The sequence below is a fragment of the Leguminivora glycinivorella genome, chromosome 21, assembly GCF_023078275.1.
Source record: "Leguminivora glycinivorella isolate SPB_JAAS2020 chromosome 21, LegGlyc_1.1, whole genome shotgun sequence".
In the NCBI taxonomy this organism is placed as follows: domain Eukaryota; kingdom Metazoa; phylum Arthropoda; class Insecta; order Lepidoptera; family Tortricidae; genus Leguminivora; species Leguminivora glycinivorella.
Genome location: NC_062991.1, coordinates 15494064 through 15510426, shown reverse-complemented (window position 1 = coordinate 15510426; position 16363 = coordinate 15494064). Strand labels below are relative to the sequence as shown.

The 16363-nt window shown below is 36.6% G+C and overlaps 2 protein-coding genes across 3 annotated transcripts in view; one reads left to right on the top strand and one right to left on the bottom strand.

The window, feature by feature from the left end:
* The window catches only part of LOC125237536 (serine/threonine-protein kinase WNK1), an 84352-nt gene extending 71359 nt beyond the window's left edge, over window positions 1–12993 (bottom strand). The window contains exons 1-2 of one of the 2 annotated variants that reach the window (XM_048144658.1): window positions 12944–12993; window positions 9255–9854 (exon numbers count right to left, since the gene is read on the bottom strand). In XM_048144658.1, the coding sequence (XP_048000615.1) occupies window positions 9255–9530 (276 nt within the window). In that variant the 5' untranslated portion in view covers window positions 9531–9854; window positions 12944–12993. Of the gene's footprint in view, window positions 1–9254; window positions 9855–12943 lie in introns of those variants that run through there. The other variant, XM_048144659.1, reaches the window with a different exon arrangement.
* A 1177-nt stretch (window positions 12994–14170) lies between these two features.
* Window positions 14171–16363, top strand: part of LOC125237413 (protein MON2 homolog) — a 52318-nt gene continuing 50125 nt past the window's right edge. Inside the window, 3 exon segments of the mRNA XM_048144461.1 lie at window positions 14171–14394; window positions 15035–15166; window positions 15694–15876. Of these exon segments, the coding sequence (XP_048000418.1) occupies window positions 14275–14394; window positions 15035–15166; window positions 15694–15876 (435 nt within the window). The 5' untranslated portion in view covers window positions 14171–14274.

Genomic DNA, 16363 nt, shown 5'->3' with positions numbered 1-16363 from the left:
AGTAACGTCTGCGAGGTCGTGGGTGAGTTCAAGTCCCACACAAAGCAAACTTTTCCAATTTGAAATACATTTTAAGCTTAGCTGTTATAGAGTAGCAGTAAAACTGTAAAATATAATAACTTAACAACAAAATTAAAATTTTGAAAAAACCCCCGACTGCGACATAGTAGACCGATTTTCATGAAACATGGCTAAGAACACTCCCGACTAACTCAGCTTTCAGACAAAAAAAAACTAAATCTAAATCGGTTCATCCGTTCGGGAGCTTCGATGCCACAGACAGACACACACACAGACAGACAGAAAGACAGACAGACGGACAGACGGACAGACAGACAGACAGACAGACACGTCAAACTTATAACACCCCGTCGTATTTGCGTCGGGGGTTAAAAATGATCGATGTCGTGCGATTTTTCTCGACCGATATGATATTCACGAAAAGAGCGTATTCTTTAAAGACCTACTACTGACATACCAGCCTATGTCTGGTATTGCAGGTATCCATGGGCGACAGTAATAGCTTAACATCAGACGCCATAACATTCATAACAAAACAAACTTACACAATCATATTTCTGTCAACGAAATAGAATAAGTACGAGCATAAAAACAAACAACAATATTTAAAACCACTGCTTTTTCTTAGCACGACAATTTTTCAACTATTATTAAGCAATGTACTAACGTTCATAAAATACAATGTGCCACAGACAATAGACTACTGTCGCTTTTATGATAGCTTTAGCTTCACTTAAAGTTTATTGAGCTTACAATGTATAGGGCACTAAATCATATTAGTCAAAATTACGTTTTAAGTTTATCACGATATAAAAATTGGGAATTTTCTAAAATGCCTACTAATGTCTATAATACAATAAGATTTTTTTTTATGATATAAGGTAGCAAATGAGCAGACAAACCGCCTAACGGTAAACGAATATCGTCGCTCTTGCCTTGGAGGACTGAACTCAGAGTTTGTAAGTGCATTGCCGTCCTTCAAGATGTAAACACAACGCTTTTCATGAAACTTTGAAAGTCGAGTTGGCCAGTTTCTGAAGAGACGCGAAAAGATTGCTATATTTAAATTAAAAATTTAATTTGGTGGAGATAGAAATGTTGTTTTGCAGAGTAATAACTATTGGAGAGAAACAGCAGGGATTAATAAACTACTTATTACTATGAGATCAATACATTAGTATAAAACAAAGTCGCTTCCCACTGTCTGTCTATCTGACTAAGTATGCTTAAATCTTTTTTTTTTTTTTTTTTTTTATTCAGAAACCAAACAGTCACATAAACACATTACATATTGGCAATACAAAAATGTACTGCAAAAAAAGAAAAACAATAACAAAAGACCTGGAGGTTCATAATTGTAAACCAAATAATGTTCACTAAATGAATATAAGAAAACAACATAACGTAACGTAATACAAGAAAATTAAACTACATACAACATAAAATCGGGATCTTTATAACTACACAACAGACTTTGATGCGGTTTTTATATATAGTAATTCAAGATGAAGGTTTTTATACCGTATTATACCCAAGCGAAGCCAGGGCGGGTAGCTAGTTAAAAAATAATTCAAATTTGCTTACCAATCGCGCAGGGCGTGTCCGAACACCGGCAAATTCGGACAGCAATAAAATACGTAACAAGCGACCGGCAAGGACTAGTATAACTAGATGTACCTGTTATTAACCCCTGTGATTGTCATAGCTCTACGATCGCCGCATGAACCAGCATAACTTTGGACTTCCTTACCAACTAACCTAACCTAACCACAAAATTAAAATTTTGAAAAAACCCCCGACCGCGGCATAGTAGACCGATTTTCATGAAACATGGCTAAGAACACTCCCGATTAACTCGGCTTTCAGACAAAAAAAACTAAATTTAAATCGGTTCATCCGTTCGGGAGCTACGATGCCACAGACAGACACACAGACAAACAGACCGACAGACAGACAGACACACACACACAGACAGACACGTCAAACTTACCCGTCGTTTTTGCGTCGGGGGTTAAAAAAAAGAATGGATAATAATCCATACTAATACTATAAATGGGAAAGTGTGTGTGTCTGTTTGTTTGTCCGTCTTTCACGGCAAAACGGAGCGATGAATTGACGTGATTATTTAAGTGGAGATAGTTGAAGGGATAGAGTGGCATAGGCTACTTTATGTCTCTTTCTAACCCCCCATTTCCCTTAACTGGGGGGTGGAAGTTTGTATGGAACATTCGCCAATTTTCGAATTTAACGCGAGCGAAGCCGCGGGAAAAAGCTAGTTAACCTCTCGTATGCTTAGGAGCAGATCTGCTCCATATTGTTTCAACTTTAACATGTAGTTATTATGACTAATATATTAATGACAATTTTTTGACAGACGCATACGAAAGGTTAAATGTAAGTAGTTGTGGGACGTGTAAAGTCAGCGTCAATATTTCGTTGTGGTGTCACTCGACAATTGTCACTATTGTGAAATAGGCCACAGGACGAATTTATCAGACTTCTTTTGTGAAATGAGTACAGCTTTCAACATAGATTTTTTACGAAGAAGTTTTCAAAATGAAGCCATGGGATGGGTTGATGGCGATTACTAAATACGACCTCGGTCTCTTTAAAGGAAGGGTGAATAAGCTAATACTGAATCGGTCTGAATCCATTTTAGACTCTGTCTTCACTTTCCATCAGGTGTGACTAGGGCACATCTCGGACACTGATTGTACGGATTATATGAAAGAGGCGCGTTCCTAGCACACATTCTAAGCTCGTGTAGGTGAACACGTATTACACGTACCATGCTTGTATGAGTGAGATATGACAGGTCGACTGTTCGCGTTTTTGACAGGCGGTAACTGTGAGGTAACCGAGAGGGGGTGGGCGGCACTTTCAGCAGGGAGCGGGAGTGGCCATACTGTACGACTCTTTATTATACACTGTGATGAGGGTCAGTTGCCGATTAGTCTAATAAATAAAAAACTTGTAGACTTAATACTTTCATATAATTGAAATGCAGCCAAACTGCTATTCCAAGCTATTAAATAATGCAAAATTATTGCAAGTGCGTCCCTCAATGCCTGGAAATTTAACTATTTTTTTTTTTTTTTTTTTTTTATTATAAATGGGCTTACTCTTGACCACAGACTAGCCAAAGGCAAAGACGTGGCCTACGATTATTATAATAATTATTTAATAATTAAATTTTATTGTAATAATTATTTCCACTTTATTCTTACATTGGAATAAAAAGTTAAAAACTTACAAATGTGAGGCAAAAACCATCCCTCGCTGGTTTATGCAGTTCGCCGTTTCGAAAAAGAATAACAAAATTACACTGCAAAGCAAAACTGCACATTTTCTTCCAACACCTAAGGCGTTTAAGCAATTTTTAAAATGGCAGATCAATTGACCTGGCACCCACGTGAATCAAACAGGGTTAGCACATGATTGCCGCCATAGCTGGGCATTAACTCGTTAATCCGTTAATCGTTAATTAACGAAGTTAACATTTCGATTAACGGATTAACTTTTAAGTTAACTTGAAAAAATGTTAACGGACTCGTTAACTTCCGTTAAATTTCTCTGAGTCCGTTAAACGTTAATCTAGTATAGGGCACAGGCGCCATCTACGCTGCGAAAAACACTTTCTGAACGCTACTATAAAAACCCGAAGTACGGCAAATCCTAAGATTTGCCGGTAAATCCTAGGTTTTACCGATGTCGATTGCTAAAAGTCCGAAATATTACCTAAAAAAGTATTCTTCACGTGGATTAGCTTTTACTAACTTTGATTCGGTGAATCCTAAGCTTTACCATGGCGACTGTTGTAGTGATAGGGCAGAAAATTCGAGCCCTGTTTACGACCACATTCGCTTCCCTAGCCTCTACCGCCCAAAGTGCCACAATAGTCCCGTCACCGCCAGCATCTCTCCTGATACAGCTCTTGGCAGTAGCTCAGGCGATCACTGCCTTCCACGTGCAGCCTAGAGTTCAATGGGCGAGCTGTACTTCGGCCTTTTACAGAAATATAATACGTTATAGTGGATACTGATGCAACTAAATATTTAAAGAAAAGTAAATTTTTTTTCACGTGTTAACGGATTAACGATTAACTTTAACTTACGTTAAATTTGTCGAAATGTATCGCTTTAACGATTAACGAAGTTAACTTTTTTAGTAACGGATTAGCGATTAACGAAGTTAACTATTTGATTAACGGTGCCCAGCTATGATTGCCGCGAGTATGTCGCCGCGAGATAGACTACCCGTAGTACCCGTCCTTTATGTCGTTAATACAGTTCGAAAAGACGTGTGATCTATCATATGCTAGGCCTACAGGTATCCTTACTAATATTATAAATGGGAAAGTGTGTGTGTCTGTTTGTTTGTCCGTCTTTCACGGCAAAACGGAGCGACGAATTGACGTGATTTTTTAGGTGCAGATAGTTGAAGGGATGGAGAGTGACATAGGCTACTTTTTGTCTCTTTCTAACGCGAGCAAAGCCGCTAATTAAATATAAACCAGGTTAAAGTGCCAAAAATATGTATAGGTACGCGACCTCATGCCCACATATTAAGGTAGTGCATACATATTTCTGGCACACTGTCCGTGTCCATATTTAATATCTTGCCTGTATGAGTCAGAGATTGGGTCGTCTGTGTAAGGTGCGTAAATTGAGATACGGTCTAAATCTAGTGACATATGACCCCTGATGAAAGGAACCAGGTTTGTGGGTTATACGGCCAATGGCCTTCCTGTTTGGTACTTTTGGATCAGGGTGGCTAGCCGAATGGCACAATCGCTCACGAAACGAAGCGCTAGTAGATATCTATCCTATCGCCTTGTTTGCCAGCGGCGTATCGCTTTCGTTTTGAAATGATTCGGCAGGTCTGGCTATGAGCAGAATGCGAACTTAGTCATAATTAGCATATCCGAACACAATTTATAAGGGTTTCAATTTAAATCTCTGGGATAGGGTTAGAGCCAGCGTAGCTTTATTTGACGACACGGAGAAATGTACATCATAAACATCGAAATCAGAAATATTTATTGTTTAAAGTGTGTAGGTACAGGAAGTAACACTAGTTACATTTTTGAGGAGTATCAATAGTTTTACCCTTTTCGTGCAAAGTTTAAATTTAATTACCTGTCTTTATTTCTTTTTTATTCATTATTATAAATGGGCTGACTCTTGGCCACAGATTAGCCAATCAATCTTACATAATCCGAGTGACAGTGAGGAAAAAATGTTTTTTTTTATACCACGTCAGTGGCAAACAGATATACGGTCCGCCTGATAGAAAGCGGTCACCGTAACCTATGGACGCCTGCAACTCAAGGGGTGTCACATGCGTGATAATGATTGCACATCGGGTTTTCGTCTTTGCAGAGCGTTGTCTCTTGCTTGTTTATGTGACGTTAATTGTCTCTTTCTAAAGACCGATGTGTATTCTTTATTGCGGTTTACATTCGAGATCGACTTTTACTTTTTGTGAAATCTTAGGAAAAGTCGTTCAATAGAACCTACACTAGGTTTTTGGGCAATTTCAGAATTTGGGACCCCCTAATTAGCGTAAGTTGTTAACAAAAATTAACTAACTGTCAGTTTTGTGACGACAATTAAACATGAAATTTCAATAAAAATATCGTTTTTGTCTTAATTACATAAACTTTAAGCGATAATTTTTGTTAACAACTTTTGCTAATTGGGGGACCCAAATTCTGAAAATGCCCTTTTACCAGAATGAATTTCTAATCAAACCACGTAGTTTACATTTTCAATCCATCCATTGATTGGCTTGCATGACGTCTACAATAGACGTCATCACATTAGCCTAGATCTAGATATTCTATAAAACTGCTGACGCACTTTTGTTACACCCTACGCGCAAAATTCAAGGCCAATCTGTCAAGTCTATTCAATGACGGTTTTCTGAATCGTTTTTTCCGACAGGCGGCGATACTGAGGCGCCAGGTCTTTCTGACAGCAAAATTAAAATTCACCAATCAAATAAAATGTCCATTTAATATGATTCGTGGATTTTGAAGTTGGCTGTCAGAAAGACCTGTGGGCTATTTCACCTTAGGGCCACATGCACCAACGAAAATAGAGGGTTAACCCGAGGGATAACCCACCATTTTATATGTTGTAACCCAAATTTGCATGACTAATGACAGCCCACTAACCCTGAGCACACCTCGGACACTGGCGATCAAATATATGAAAGAGGCGCGTTCCTAGCACACAGTCTAAGCTCGTGTAGGTGAACGCGGACTATGCTTGTATGGGTGAAATATGACAGGTCGACTGTTCGCGTTTTTGACAGGCGGTATTAACTGTGAGGTAACCGAGAGGGGGTGGGCGGCACTTTCAGTCTTTATTATACTGTGCCCTGAGTTAAGTGGTTGGTCCAACTGGGCCTTAGTGACATAATGACATTGACAATTGACACTGACATTTCTGTGCCTATTTCTGGGTTGATATTTTATTTATTTGCGTCAATATTTCCTTGTTAAACAAGCAATGAACGGCGAAGTGCTGTCGGGCGACAATTGTCATAATAGTGAATCAGGAGCCAGGCGCTTGTATCGCCGCCTGACGAAAAAAACCGGCCAAGTGCGAGTCGGACTCGCCCACCGAGGGTTCCGTACAAACTTTCTCTACCTAGTTAAAATAATCTCATCTTTTCATATAACTCTAATGACTTGACTAGAAGACAAAAGTATAGGTACTAATGAGCATTATTGTGTAAAGCGCCATCTCTCGGTGAATTCGCTAACTAATTTGCGTGACCTGTAGTATGTTGAGATTTTCAGGGATATTTCTTTATAATGTTAACCGTTAAGGGTGGGTAAATTGAAAGTAAAAATTTGAAAAGTTTTTTGTGAATAAAAAAAAAGTTTTTAAAATACAAATACAATTATATATTTGTTTGATTTGGTATAAAACCAATGTTATTTTTTAATTTTTCGTTGGTAAACTTCGGAGAAAAGGGGGGGAAAAATTTTTTTTTTACATTTTCCTTCAAAATTCTTTTTTTATTCCACAACAAAAAAATTATGAAAAATAGTTTATTTACGTTCAATTGTCGCTCTTTCTAACGATTCCCCACTTGACCTAGTAACTTGAAATTTACAGTTTGCCCCCCTTTCATTTTGGTCATTTTCTACAATTAAAATTAATATATTTAAAAAAAATCTACGTTCTATTTGTAGAGGTTTACAATGTTCATAACTATTCCAAATTTCAAGTTGATAGCGTTAGTAGTTCTCGAGATATTTAGAAATGTGACAGACGGACAGACAGACGGACAGAGTCGCACCATAAGAGTTCCTGTTGTACCTTTTTGTTACGGAACCCTAAAAACGATTCAGAAAACCCTAACTATAAAAGGACGTAATTGCCTTACATTAATATGTAAAACACGTCATTTTAAATATACTTAGGTCAATTTGGGTGGTTGCCAAACTGTGCACCTCGATTGCACTAGATTGTTTACGCCAATTTCAAACTTAAATTAATGTAATTCGTTATTGATTCGCTTGTTAATTAAAGTGGTATTGTATCATTGTAGGGTTTGGAAGTATATCCATGTAAATGTAATGCCATAATACGCGAAACGTAAGCGTAGTATCCTATATTAAGCTTCTCGTAGTGAGCTATGCCATAATCCTGCCAACGGCCTTAAAAAATATATGACTCATTTTTAGTATAGTAAAAAAAACTTTTTTAAGATGCAAAAAAATAGTGTCGACATGATCAGCTTAAAAGATCTGTCAACTGTCAGTCATAGGTACTTATCGAATAAATATTTGACGACCAGTCTGGGCTACTTGGGTATTGAGTATTGACCTTGCCTGTGAAGGCGATGGACCCGGGTTCGAATCCCAGTAAGGGCATTTCATCGCTTAACAAATTCGCTATCAGAAAAAAGTGATGGAGTGACGGCATAAAAAATATAGTAGGCCACAACTGGCCAGAAGTAGCTAAAAGTAGAGAAGGCTGGAAAGCATTGGAGGAGGCTTTAACCGCTCAGGGCGGGCCTTATGAAGAAGAAGAAGTTTAAAAATAAAACAAAAAAACAGAACTGGAAACATTCATTAAGGAAATAAAAGGTTATATCATTATTAGAAAAAAAAATGGCTCACTACGTCAGAGTCAGAAACCAGACGATATCTATAACCGCCTGACTTGTATGGCGACAACCCGCCTAGCGGGTTCTACGGCATCTAAGCAAAGTTCACGATTACCAGGCGGGTTCTGGGTTCGAAAAAAAAAAGAAGGAAACCAAGTCAAATGAGTAATGTTTTAAACGGGTCGTATAGTAGTTATCTACGAAATAAACTTAAGTTTAATTACTGTAGGAAATGGTTAGTTCATGATTCATGAGGTCATTGACCCTACAAATACCTAAAAGGAAAGAGATGTCAAAGGGTAAACCCGATAAACATTATTGCCTTGACAATTATGCAATAATACATACATACATACATACATACATACATACAATCACGCCTGTATCCCATAAAGGGGTAGGCAGAACACATGAAACTATTAAAGCTTCAGTGCCACTCTTGGCAAATAAGGGGTTGAAAGAAAACGAAACTGTGACATTGCAGTGACAGGTTGCCAGCCTCTCGCCTACGCCACAATTTAACCCATACAATGTTGCATATTGTTCTAAAATATAATGTTGTTGTTGCAAATAGTTCGCAACTGTCGGTTACGCATTTAAGAATAGTAACATTACGATACAAGTGCGAAAAAGAGGAATTTCCTTTTCGTACAGTACAGATGGCCCTCTGAAGTTTCGACCTGACATATAATGAATCACTTCTCGCACTGGTGCGTAAAAAAACACTATTTGTACTGAAAAAACAATATTTGTGTACAAATAAAAGACACTTGGAACTCACGAGTCTTAGGGTCTCCCCATCCCCAGATATATGGACGGGGAATCGGTTTTTGCCGTACAACATGCGTACGGATGCGTTCACCGACAACAACGCGTAAAGCGTCTTCATAGTAAGAGCCATTTTTGGTCAGCTAGAACCGATTCCACGTCGACAGGTTTGGGAAAACCCTTATTTGTAACGAGTCGTTTCACATAGCCTAATGTTTCACAATTTCAGCCGAAACTATTTGAACTTGACGCGAACCACAGAATATATAATAGTACGAACGTTGAATACGTTAAATATTAACTTTATAATGTAAAATATGCTAATGCTAGTGACTCACCTGTCCATATCGCGAGGAGGCTAAATGCACATTCCTGTTCTTGAGAAACTCCGGTCTCTTGCCGAGCCCATACCCCGACTTGTTCTGCGAGATGAACTTCTTGGAGCGGTCCAGCCGGTCCGTCTCCTCCTCAGTCTTGGAAGTCGAGGGCACGGCCCGGTAAGCCCCCCGGGTCCCCCGGATACTCTTCTCCGGACTCTTGTCCTGTTTCCGAGTAATTAAGTTGTCTTTCCGTTGCTTGTTCCTCAAAGTGACATTCGATGTCATATTGTCCATATTGGTCCATCAAACGATTTCCCTTTTCTCATTCGTTTCAAAATTATATTCGTGAAAGTTCATTTCGTTTAAAATCGAAATCTCAGTTGGAATATTTCATTTTTTTAAATTTATTTTTAAAGTTAATAAACACTAGAAGCGATAACTAGAAGGTGTATTTTAATTAATACTAATAAAATAAATATCTAATTCCGTCTTTTTTATCTCTCTCAATGTTGGCATCTCTGCACATCTGGCCTCATTGCTGCGGGGAACTAAACTTTAAAAACAGTCTTTAGGAAGATTTGGAAAGAAGTATTGCTTAATTGGGTTGTTAGTTGCTATCTGAAACAAAGAGAAACAATTTGTAAATGAGGAGAAATCACTTGTTTATAAACAAGGCAGAGTAGTGCATCATCTACAGTCATCAACAACTGTTTGTCCCTTTTACACACATTGAGGTGTGTGAGGTTAGAAAGAGAGCATTCATATAGTGAGGCCGGTAATGCTTGCATATTTCCTAGAGGTTTACATTTTAAGTAATTGAAAAAACCCACGACATAGACTCCAGACTAATTCAGCTTTAAAAGAAAAATAAACTCATTTTCAACCAAAACATACCACGCTGTCAATTCCAAATAAGGTTGATTTCAATGAGTGCCTATATTACAACCGACAATAACCAAGTGTAGGGATCTCTGTACTTTTGTGTGAGTTCCAAATTCAATTTAGCATACAATCAGGATAATTAGACACTGGTCCCACCGCGAGCTATTAACCTATGAGCTATCGGCTATAAAGACAAACAAAAGATAATCACTCCCATGCGAATAAAAGAGACACAGCGATGTTTATAGTTACTCGCCCAGCTGTGAGCTATCAAAATCGCCATGTCTCTTTTATTGATATATTAGTGATTATCTTTTGTTCGTTTTTATAGCCGATAGCTCATAGCCTACTAGCTCGCCGGTGGGACCAGTGCCTTACCCCCAAAGAGGTATCACTGGTAGTTTACGGATGATAAGTTAATCAAAGAAAACAATGAGCTATAAGAAAAAATATGAATGTTTTAGAGAAGAAAGTCAATTTCCCAACTTATTCAAAGATATGGCAGTACTGAAAAGGTTAGCAACGACGTAAACTTATCCCTTATCAACTCTTACGTAAGAATCAAACATGCACCTCCTGACAATCACAATATTTAGCATACTTATTAGGTCACCGCGAGATCAGTTATCTCCCTAACTAGATTCCACCGGCACAAGAGCTATATTTACTCTTATTTCAATTTCCTTGATAAGAACCGTTACTGTAAATAGGTATTCAATAGTGTCCATCTCAAAATAGACCTGTGTGGCAAAGCCTTGTTCAGGAGAATATAATCGGCTCTTGTTTTCTAAAAGGTCTTAATGAATATACTTATACTGAGTAGATCAATAGGCTGCATTCCTTCTAGTCAAATCAGCTTCTTTTTCAGAACAGTCAAAACGAATTTGAATGATTTAATACTATAGAATATGAAATTGAGTTGAGACATCACAGTCAACTAATTTACTTTATATGTTTCTATCCGATAACTACTGTCCATGTTTTTCTTATATTTATCTGAAGCGTTAGCTCGAGCATGGTATAAAATATTTTTCATCACACCCGCACTTTAAATGTGCTATTGCTCGCAGGCGGAGCGTGAGTTATAGAAAAATCGTTCTCCCAAGGGAATAATGAAATTTCTTGTACCGTACTTAACTTTTTTACATCTATTTACATATTTTTTGCATTGCGAGTGTGATGAAAAACATTGTGTGTAACTCGGGGAGTATGAATATTACTAACTCGAGTCTTTAAATCGCTCCGGCAAGCCGTCGCGATTTAACTTACTCTCGTTAGTAATATTCAACTTCCTCCCCTTGTTGCACAATGTACTATTATTTTAGAGTCAGTTAAGTTCCCTATCTGGTATGATTTCGGGGAAATCTGAGTCCACAATTTTCTACTTATAAATGAATATTTTTTAACAATTTTAATGTCTATCAAATTAAGTGTTTTATAACAGTTGGCCACTACTTGTCATATTATATCACTTGTTGAGAGATGCAAGTTCAAATAATTGATAAGTTTCATGATTAATATAGCCTTAAAATTATTCAGATTCGTAACTCAACTAAATCAATAGTAGGCAACTTATCCCAACTTTAATACCATAATATTACATTCAATTTCATTAATGTAAACTGTTAGTTATAATTATATTTATCTATGAACATGCATTATGTGAACATAGGTTATTGCACACAATGCTGAAACCACAGAACTTAATTTAGATAGAAGAAACAAAATCATATATTTGTATAGGGGCCGAGCGTGTCAAATTTTGTACTGAAGTTGATTCTTGCCTGTAATTTTAAATATGTCTCAGGCTCTTGATTGTTCATAATTTTTGTGTTGTTGCAATTGAATATCACGTAACGAGGCATTTTTTATGTTTTGGTTGACTTCAACTTACAAAAATTGACGCCCGAAAGCTGCAAGCTGCGAGTAAAGACGGACAACTCAGTGGATTTCACTGAGTTCATTTGACACGCTAAGTAGATACGCTTGCTTGATCTATGGTATATATGACATCTGTGGCTGAAACTGTAATTAAGATGAAATCTTCTGATAACAAGTTGAGCGGCTATCAACATGCTTATCACTGCCATCTGACGGCCCTGACTCATCTCATCTTCTATTAAAAGAATGATTTATTCCTATGCACACGCGAATGACATCCAGGAATTTTCCAATTGAAAACTTAGAAAAGCATAAAATTCTCAGATGATATGCAGGTGTATAGTACCAGTAGCAGAGACAAAGATAGTATAAACAAACGCAAACGAGCGGGCACGGCGCATTGTTTATCGTCGTTGCTCGATTACATGACTGAACATTTAATTCGATAACTCACTACCGTCGTCACAGGCTACGTAAACAAAAACCACATCCTTACCACCCAGGGACACCAGTAAACGACGTCAAAACGCCCACAGACGATGAATAATAATCCCAAAACATAATTAAATCACATTACGTGCCGGCACTGAAGAAAAATGTACCGTGAAAAAACACGAAAGCGGGTGTCACCAATCGAAAAACTAAGATCGTAAATCCAGACACTGGGCACCTTGCACTCACGTCGCGGTCTTCACGCTTTATTTAAAGACGTGCTAAAATCTGCAGACATCGGCCGTTCTATTTAATGCAGTAAGAATGGCGTACAGCGAAATAAAATAAAGTAAAAATTGAAAATGACAGTACGTCAAGATCACAAAGCAAAATTGCAATGCAAAGTATGCGTATTTTACCTCTTGATCGACATCACCGGATTCATTTAACTGTTTTATCGTCTTAAGACGGGCACTTTGACTAAATTGATATTGGATTCTATAAATACTTACAAATAAAAATCTGGAATCACACCATTGTAAAGATGCGCGATGTGAATACCTACTATCTATCTATACTAATGAAATTTTTCGTTTCGATTCGATATCGAAAATGTCATGATAATCGTTCATAGATTGAACCGATTTTCTGATACGATTATAGATTTAAAAAAATGAGTATCATGGCAGAATCATTGCATGCCTCGCAAAAAGTTCAAAATTAGGAACTAGAAATAAATATTGACTTATTTTTCTTTTTATGTATTGAGTTGAGTGGTTTAATTACTTTCGTATAAATTGTTTATTTAATTTAAAAACTTGTAAAGAAAATATGAAATCCTACCTTGTGTTAGCAACAACGAACAAAATGACATCAGAGAGTATAAAGCCCTACATAAATTCAAATTGAAATCTTGTGTGTGGGGTTATTGACGTATAATTAAAAGTATTTATTTTTGTTTCTTTGATTGTTTTATCTTCAATTTATTTTAATTCAACGATCACAACGATTATTCGACTTTTTTTTCGAGTCATGATCGATAGGGAATCGGTTGGTTGAAGACTTGAAAGATGAGTAATGTTGCTACACGTAAATAATACAAAGGAGCTCAAAATCGATAATCAAGTTCCTTTACTAATGTCCTATATTAAATTAAATAAGTAGTTCAAAATATATAATATTTCTCACAATGATCACAATGATCATATTATTGAGTATGTTGAAATTTTTATTTTTTCATAAACAGTCCTTGTAATTATATTATTTAAACACGGCAACAAAATCCTATGACTTTTAAATTTCAATTCACATGACAGTTAGTACTTTTAAGAACGTTAAAATAGATTTATGAAAATAAAAATTCCTTTCAGAATTTCTCTATATTAAACAAATTATTGTTATAAATTTTCTTATTTAAAAAATCATTCTGAACCTAAGATACTGAAAACATAGGAGGCAAATTAATATTAATAAATATAAGAATTGTTACTTCGTGGAACGGAATATAAGTATGTTCAAATACTTGCCCCGATTTAGTATTTTTTGTTATTTGATTTTCATTTTTCAATTGCACGCCGTATGTTTAAATGTCATTTTCCAAATTTCTATAAACAAAAAGTTATAGTTAATACAATAATGTATTTAATTGTAATATAATTAATTTATTTACTCATATCAGATTCCGATAGAACTGCGACTTTGACTCTAACAATGATTACGTGTAAGGATTTTGAACGTCAAATTATGATGTGATGTCGATTGTGTACATGGCATATTTTCAATTTCTATGATTTTTAATTAAAACATGAAATGAATAATTAGATTATAAGATACCTTTTTAAGAATGGCTTTCGTGAGTGCAGTTACCGGTGATGACTCCACTAAAAAGTTTATGGAAGTCTTACAAAGTGACTTCAAAACACTCAGTTTCGAAACGAAGAAAAAATATCCCCAGATAAGAGAGGTATTAAGCTTAATTTTACTTTTTATTACTCCCCAATAACTAAATGAATGATCTATCTATGTATTTCTGTAAGTTGTTACATGCGTACAAGCATAGGTCTTTTGCAATCTTGAAAAAAATCCACCCATTAATTTACATTGTGATTAGCTTAAATTATCACATTTGCTATGTAAATAAGACAGCCTACACATCTAGATAAATACAGAAATCAATACGATTTCATTGCTAATAAATAATTTGGTTGTACTTGATCTTACACATTTATGTTATGATTAAAAATTTGCCTACTACTACTTACATTTGTTTTTTGATAAAATAATTACATGCTATTCATAATAAATTAATGCAATTATTATTTTATGTTCTTGAAACTACAATATCTAAAACCTTATATTTCATATCAAATTCACTACAATTATCTTTAAAATTCTATTAATTTTTTATCCAAAAATGCAGTTTCATAGACTACCTGATAGTATCAGTTTGTTATGGTATCACTTTTATATTTAAATACATACAATGTAAGACCTTTTTGGATATTGGGGTCCACTAAAAAAACATAATAGATAATATATTCTCTCATTTGCCTCCCCTAATATGTTTTTTAATATCTTCTATGAATAATGTTATTTTTTTTAAGGCATGTGATGAAGCCATAGAGAAGCTGTCGCTGGCGGCTAACAACCCACAGGCCTCCCTATACGGTGTGGTCAACCAGATACTGTACCCTCTGGTGCAGGGCTGTGAGTCCAAGGACCTCAAGATTATCAAAGTAAGTGGTCCTTGCTTGTTCCTTTTTTTAAATCTTTATTAGAATAAAAGGTGCTTTGTCACTGTGACACATACCCCTGTATTGAAAATGCCTTAACTCCACTACATTATTTGCAAATCTAACTTGCACATGATCCTGGTTTCAGCTGATAGAGGCAATGCCAGGACCACATTACATCCATTCCCCACCTACACCTACATTCAAACCATTATCAAATATCAAATCGCTCAGTTCGTAACATTTGCATGCCACATGGCTGAATATTATGACTATTTATACCAATATCAAAATACCTTATCTGTACATATTCCTGCAAATAAATAAATAAAATGTCTCATATAACCCAGCAACCATTAAACCAAGGTGATCAGGCACCTTCTGGCCAGTGCTCCATTGTTGGCCACATCTTCACCTTGGTTAGTCTGTGGCCATGAGTAACCCCATAAAAAAACTCTCCTCTTACCTGTCATTTCATACTATCCAATTCTTGATGTACAAATACATGACCTGACATGACATTGTTTTAGTTCTGCCTCGGCACTGTCCAGCGGCTAATAGCCCAACAGGGCATTGATGCTAAAGGAGCTCGACATGTGGTGGACTGTCTCTACACTCTGGGACAGGCTGGGGTCCTGGAACTAAAGTTGTTGCAGACTGCAGCCCTGCTCATGACTACCTCAGACCTTGTTCATGGAGACACACTGGCCAGGGTAAGCATACAACATGTTTTTATTGATTTCCATTAACTTTAAGGGAAGGAAGGAAACCAGTGTCTTAACTCTTACTGTTATCGTGTTATTATTGGTTTCAATAAGTTTAGTACGACTTTTATAACTTCGGTCTTCTGCAGTCCTAATAATACGCGCCTGTGTTAATCCCTGGCAGGCCTTAACACTGTCCACCCGTAGGTTGGTGGATGTCCATTTCCATCCTCCATCCACCATGCTAACCATACTAGTTTTTCAAGGACATCCGTCACATATCCAAAGTAAATAAGGATTCACTAAAGGCAAATGACAGACAAGCAACAGTGAATTTTTAGTCCCGCCTGGATCGACGCTAGGTAATGCAAACCGGTTATAACCGTAACCGAAATAACCGGTTATAACCGATTATTCGACAAATTTATTAGGAACCTCGAATAACCGGTTACGGTTATTATTTTGTGTCTGAAATTCGATGAATTTGACCTTTTAG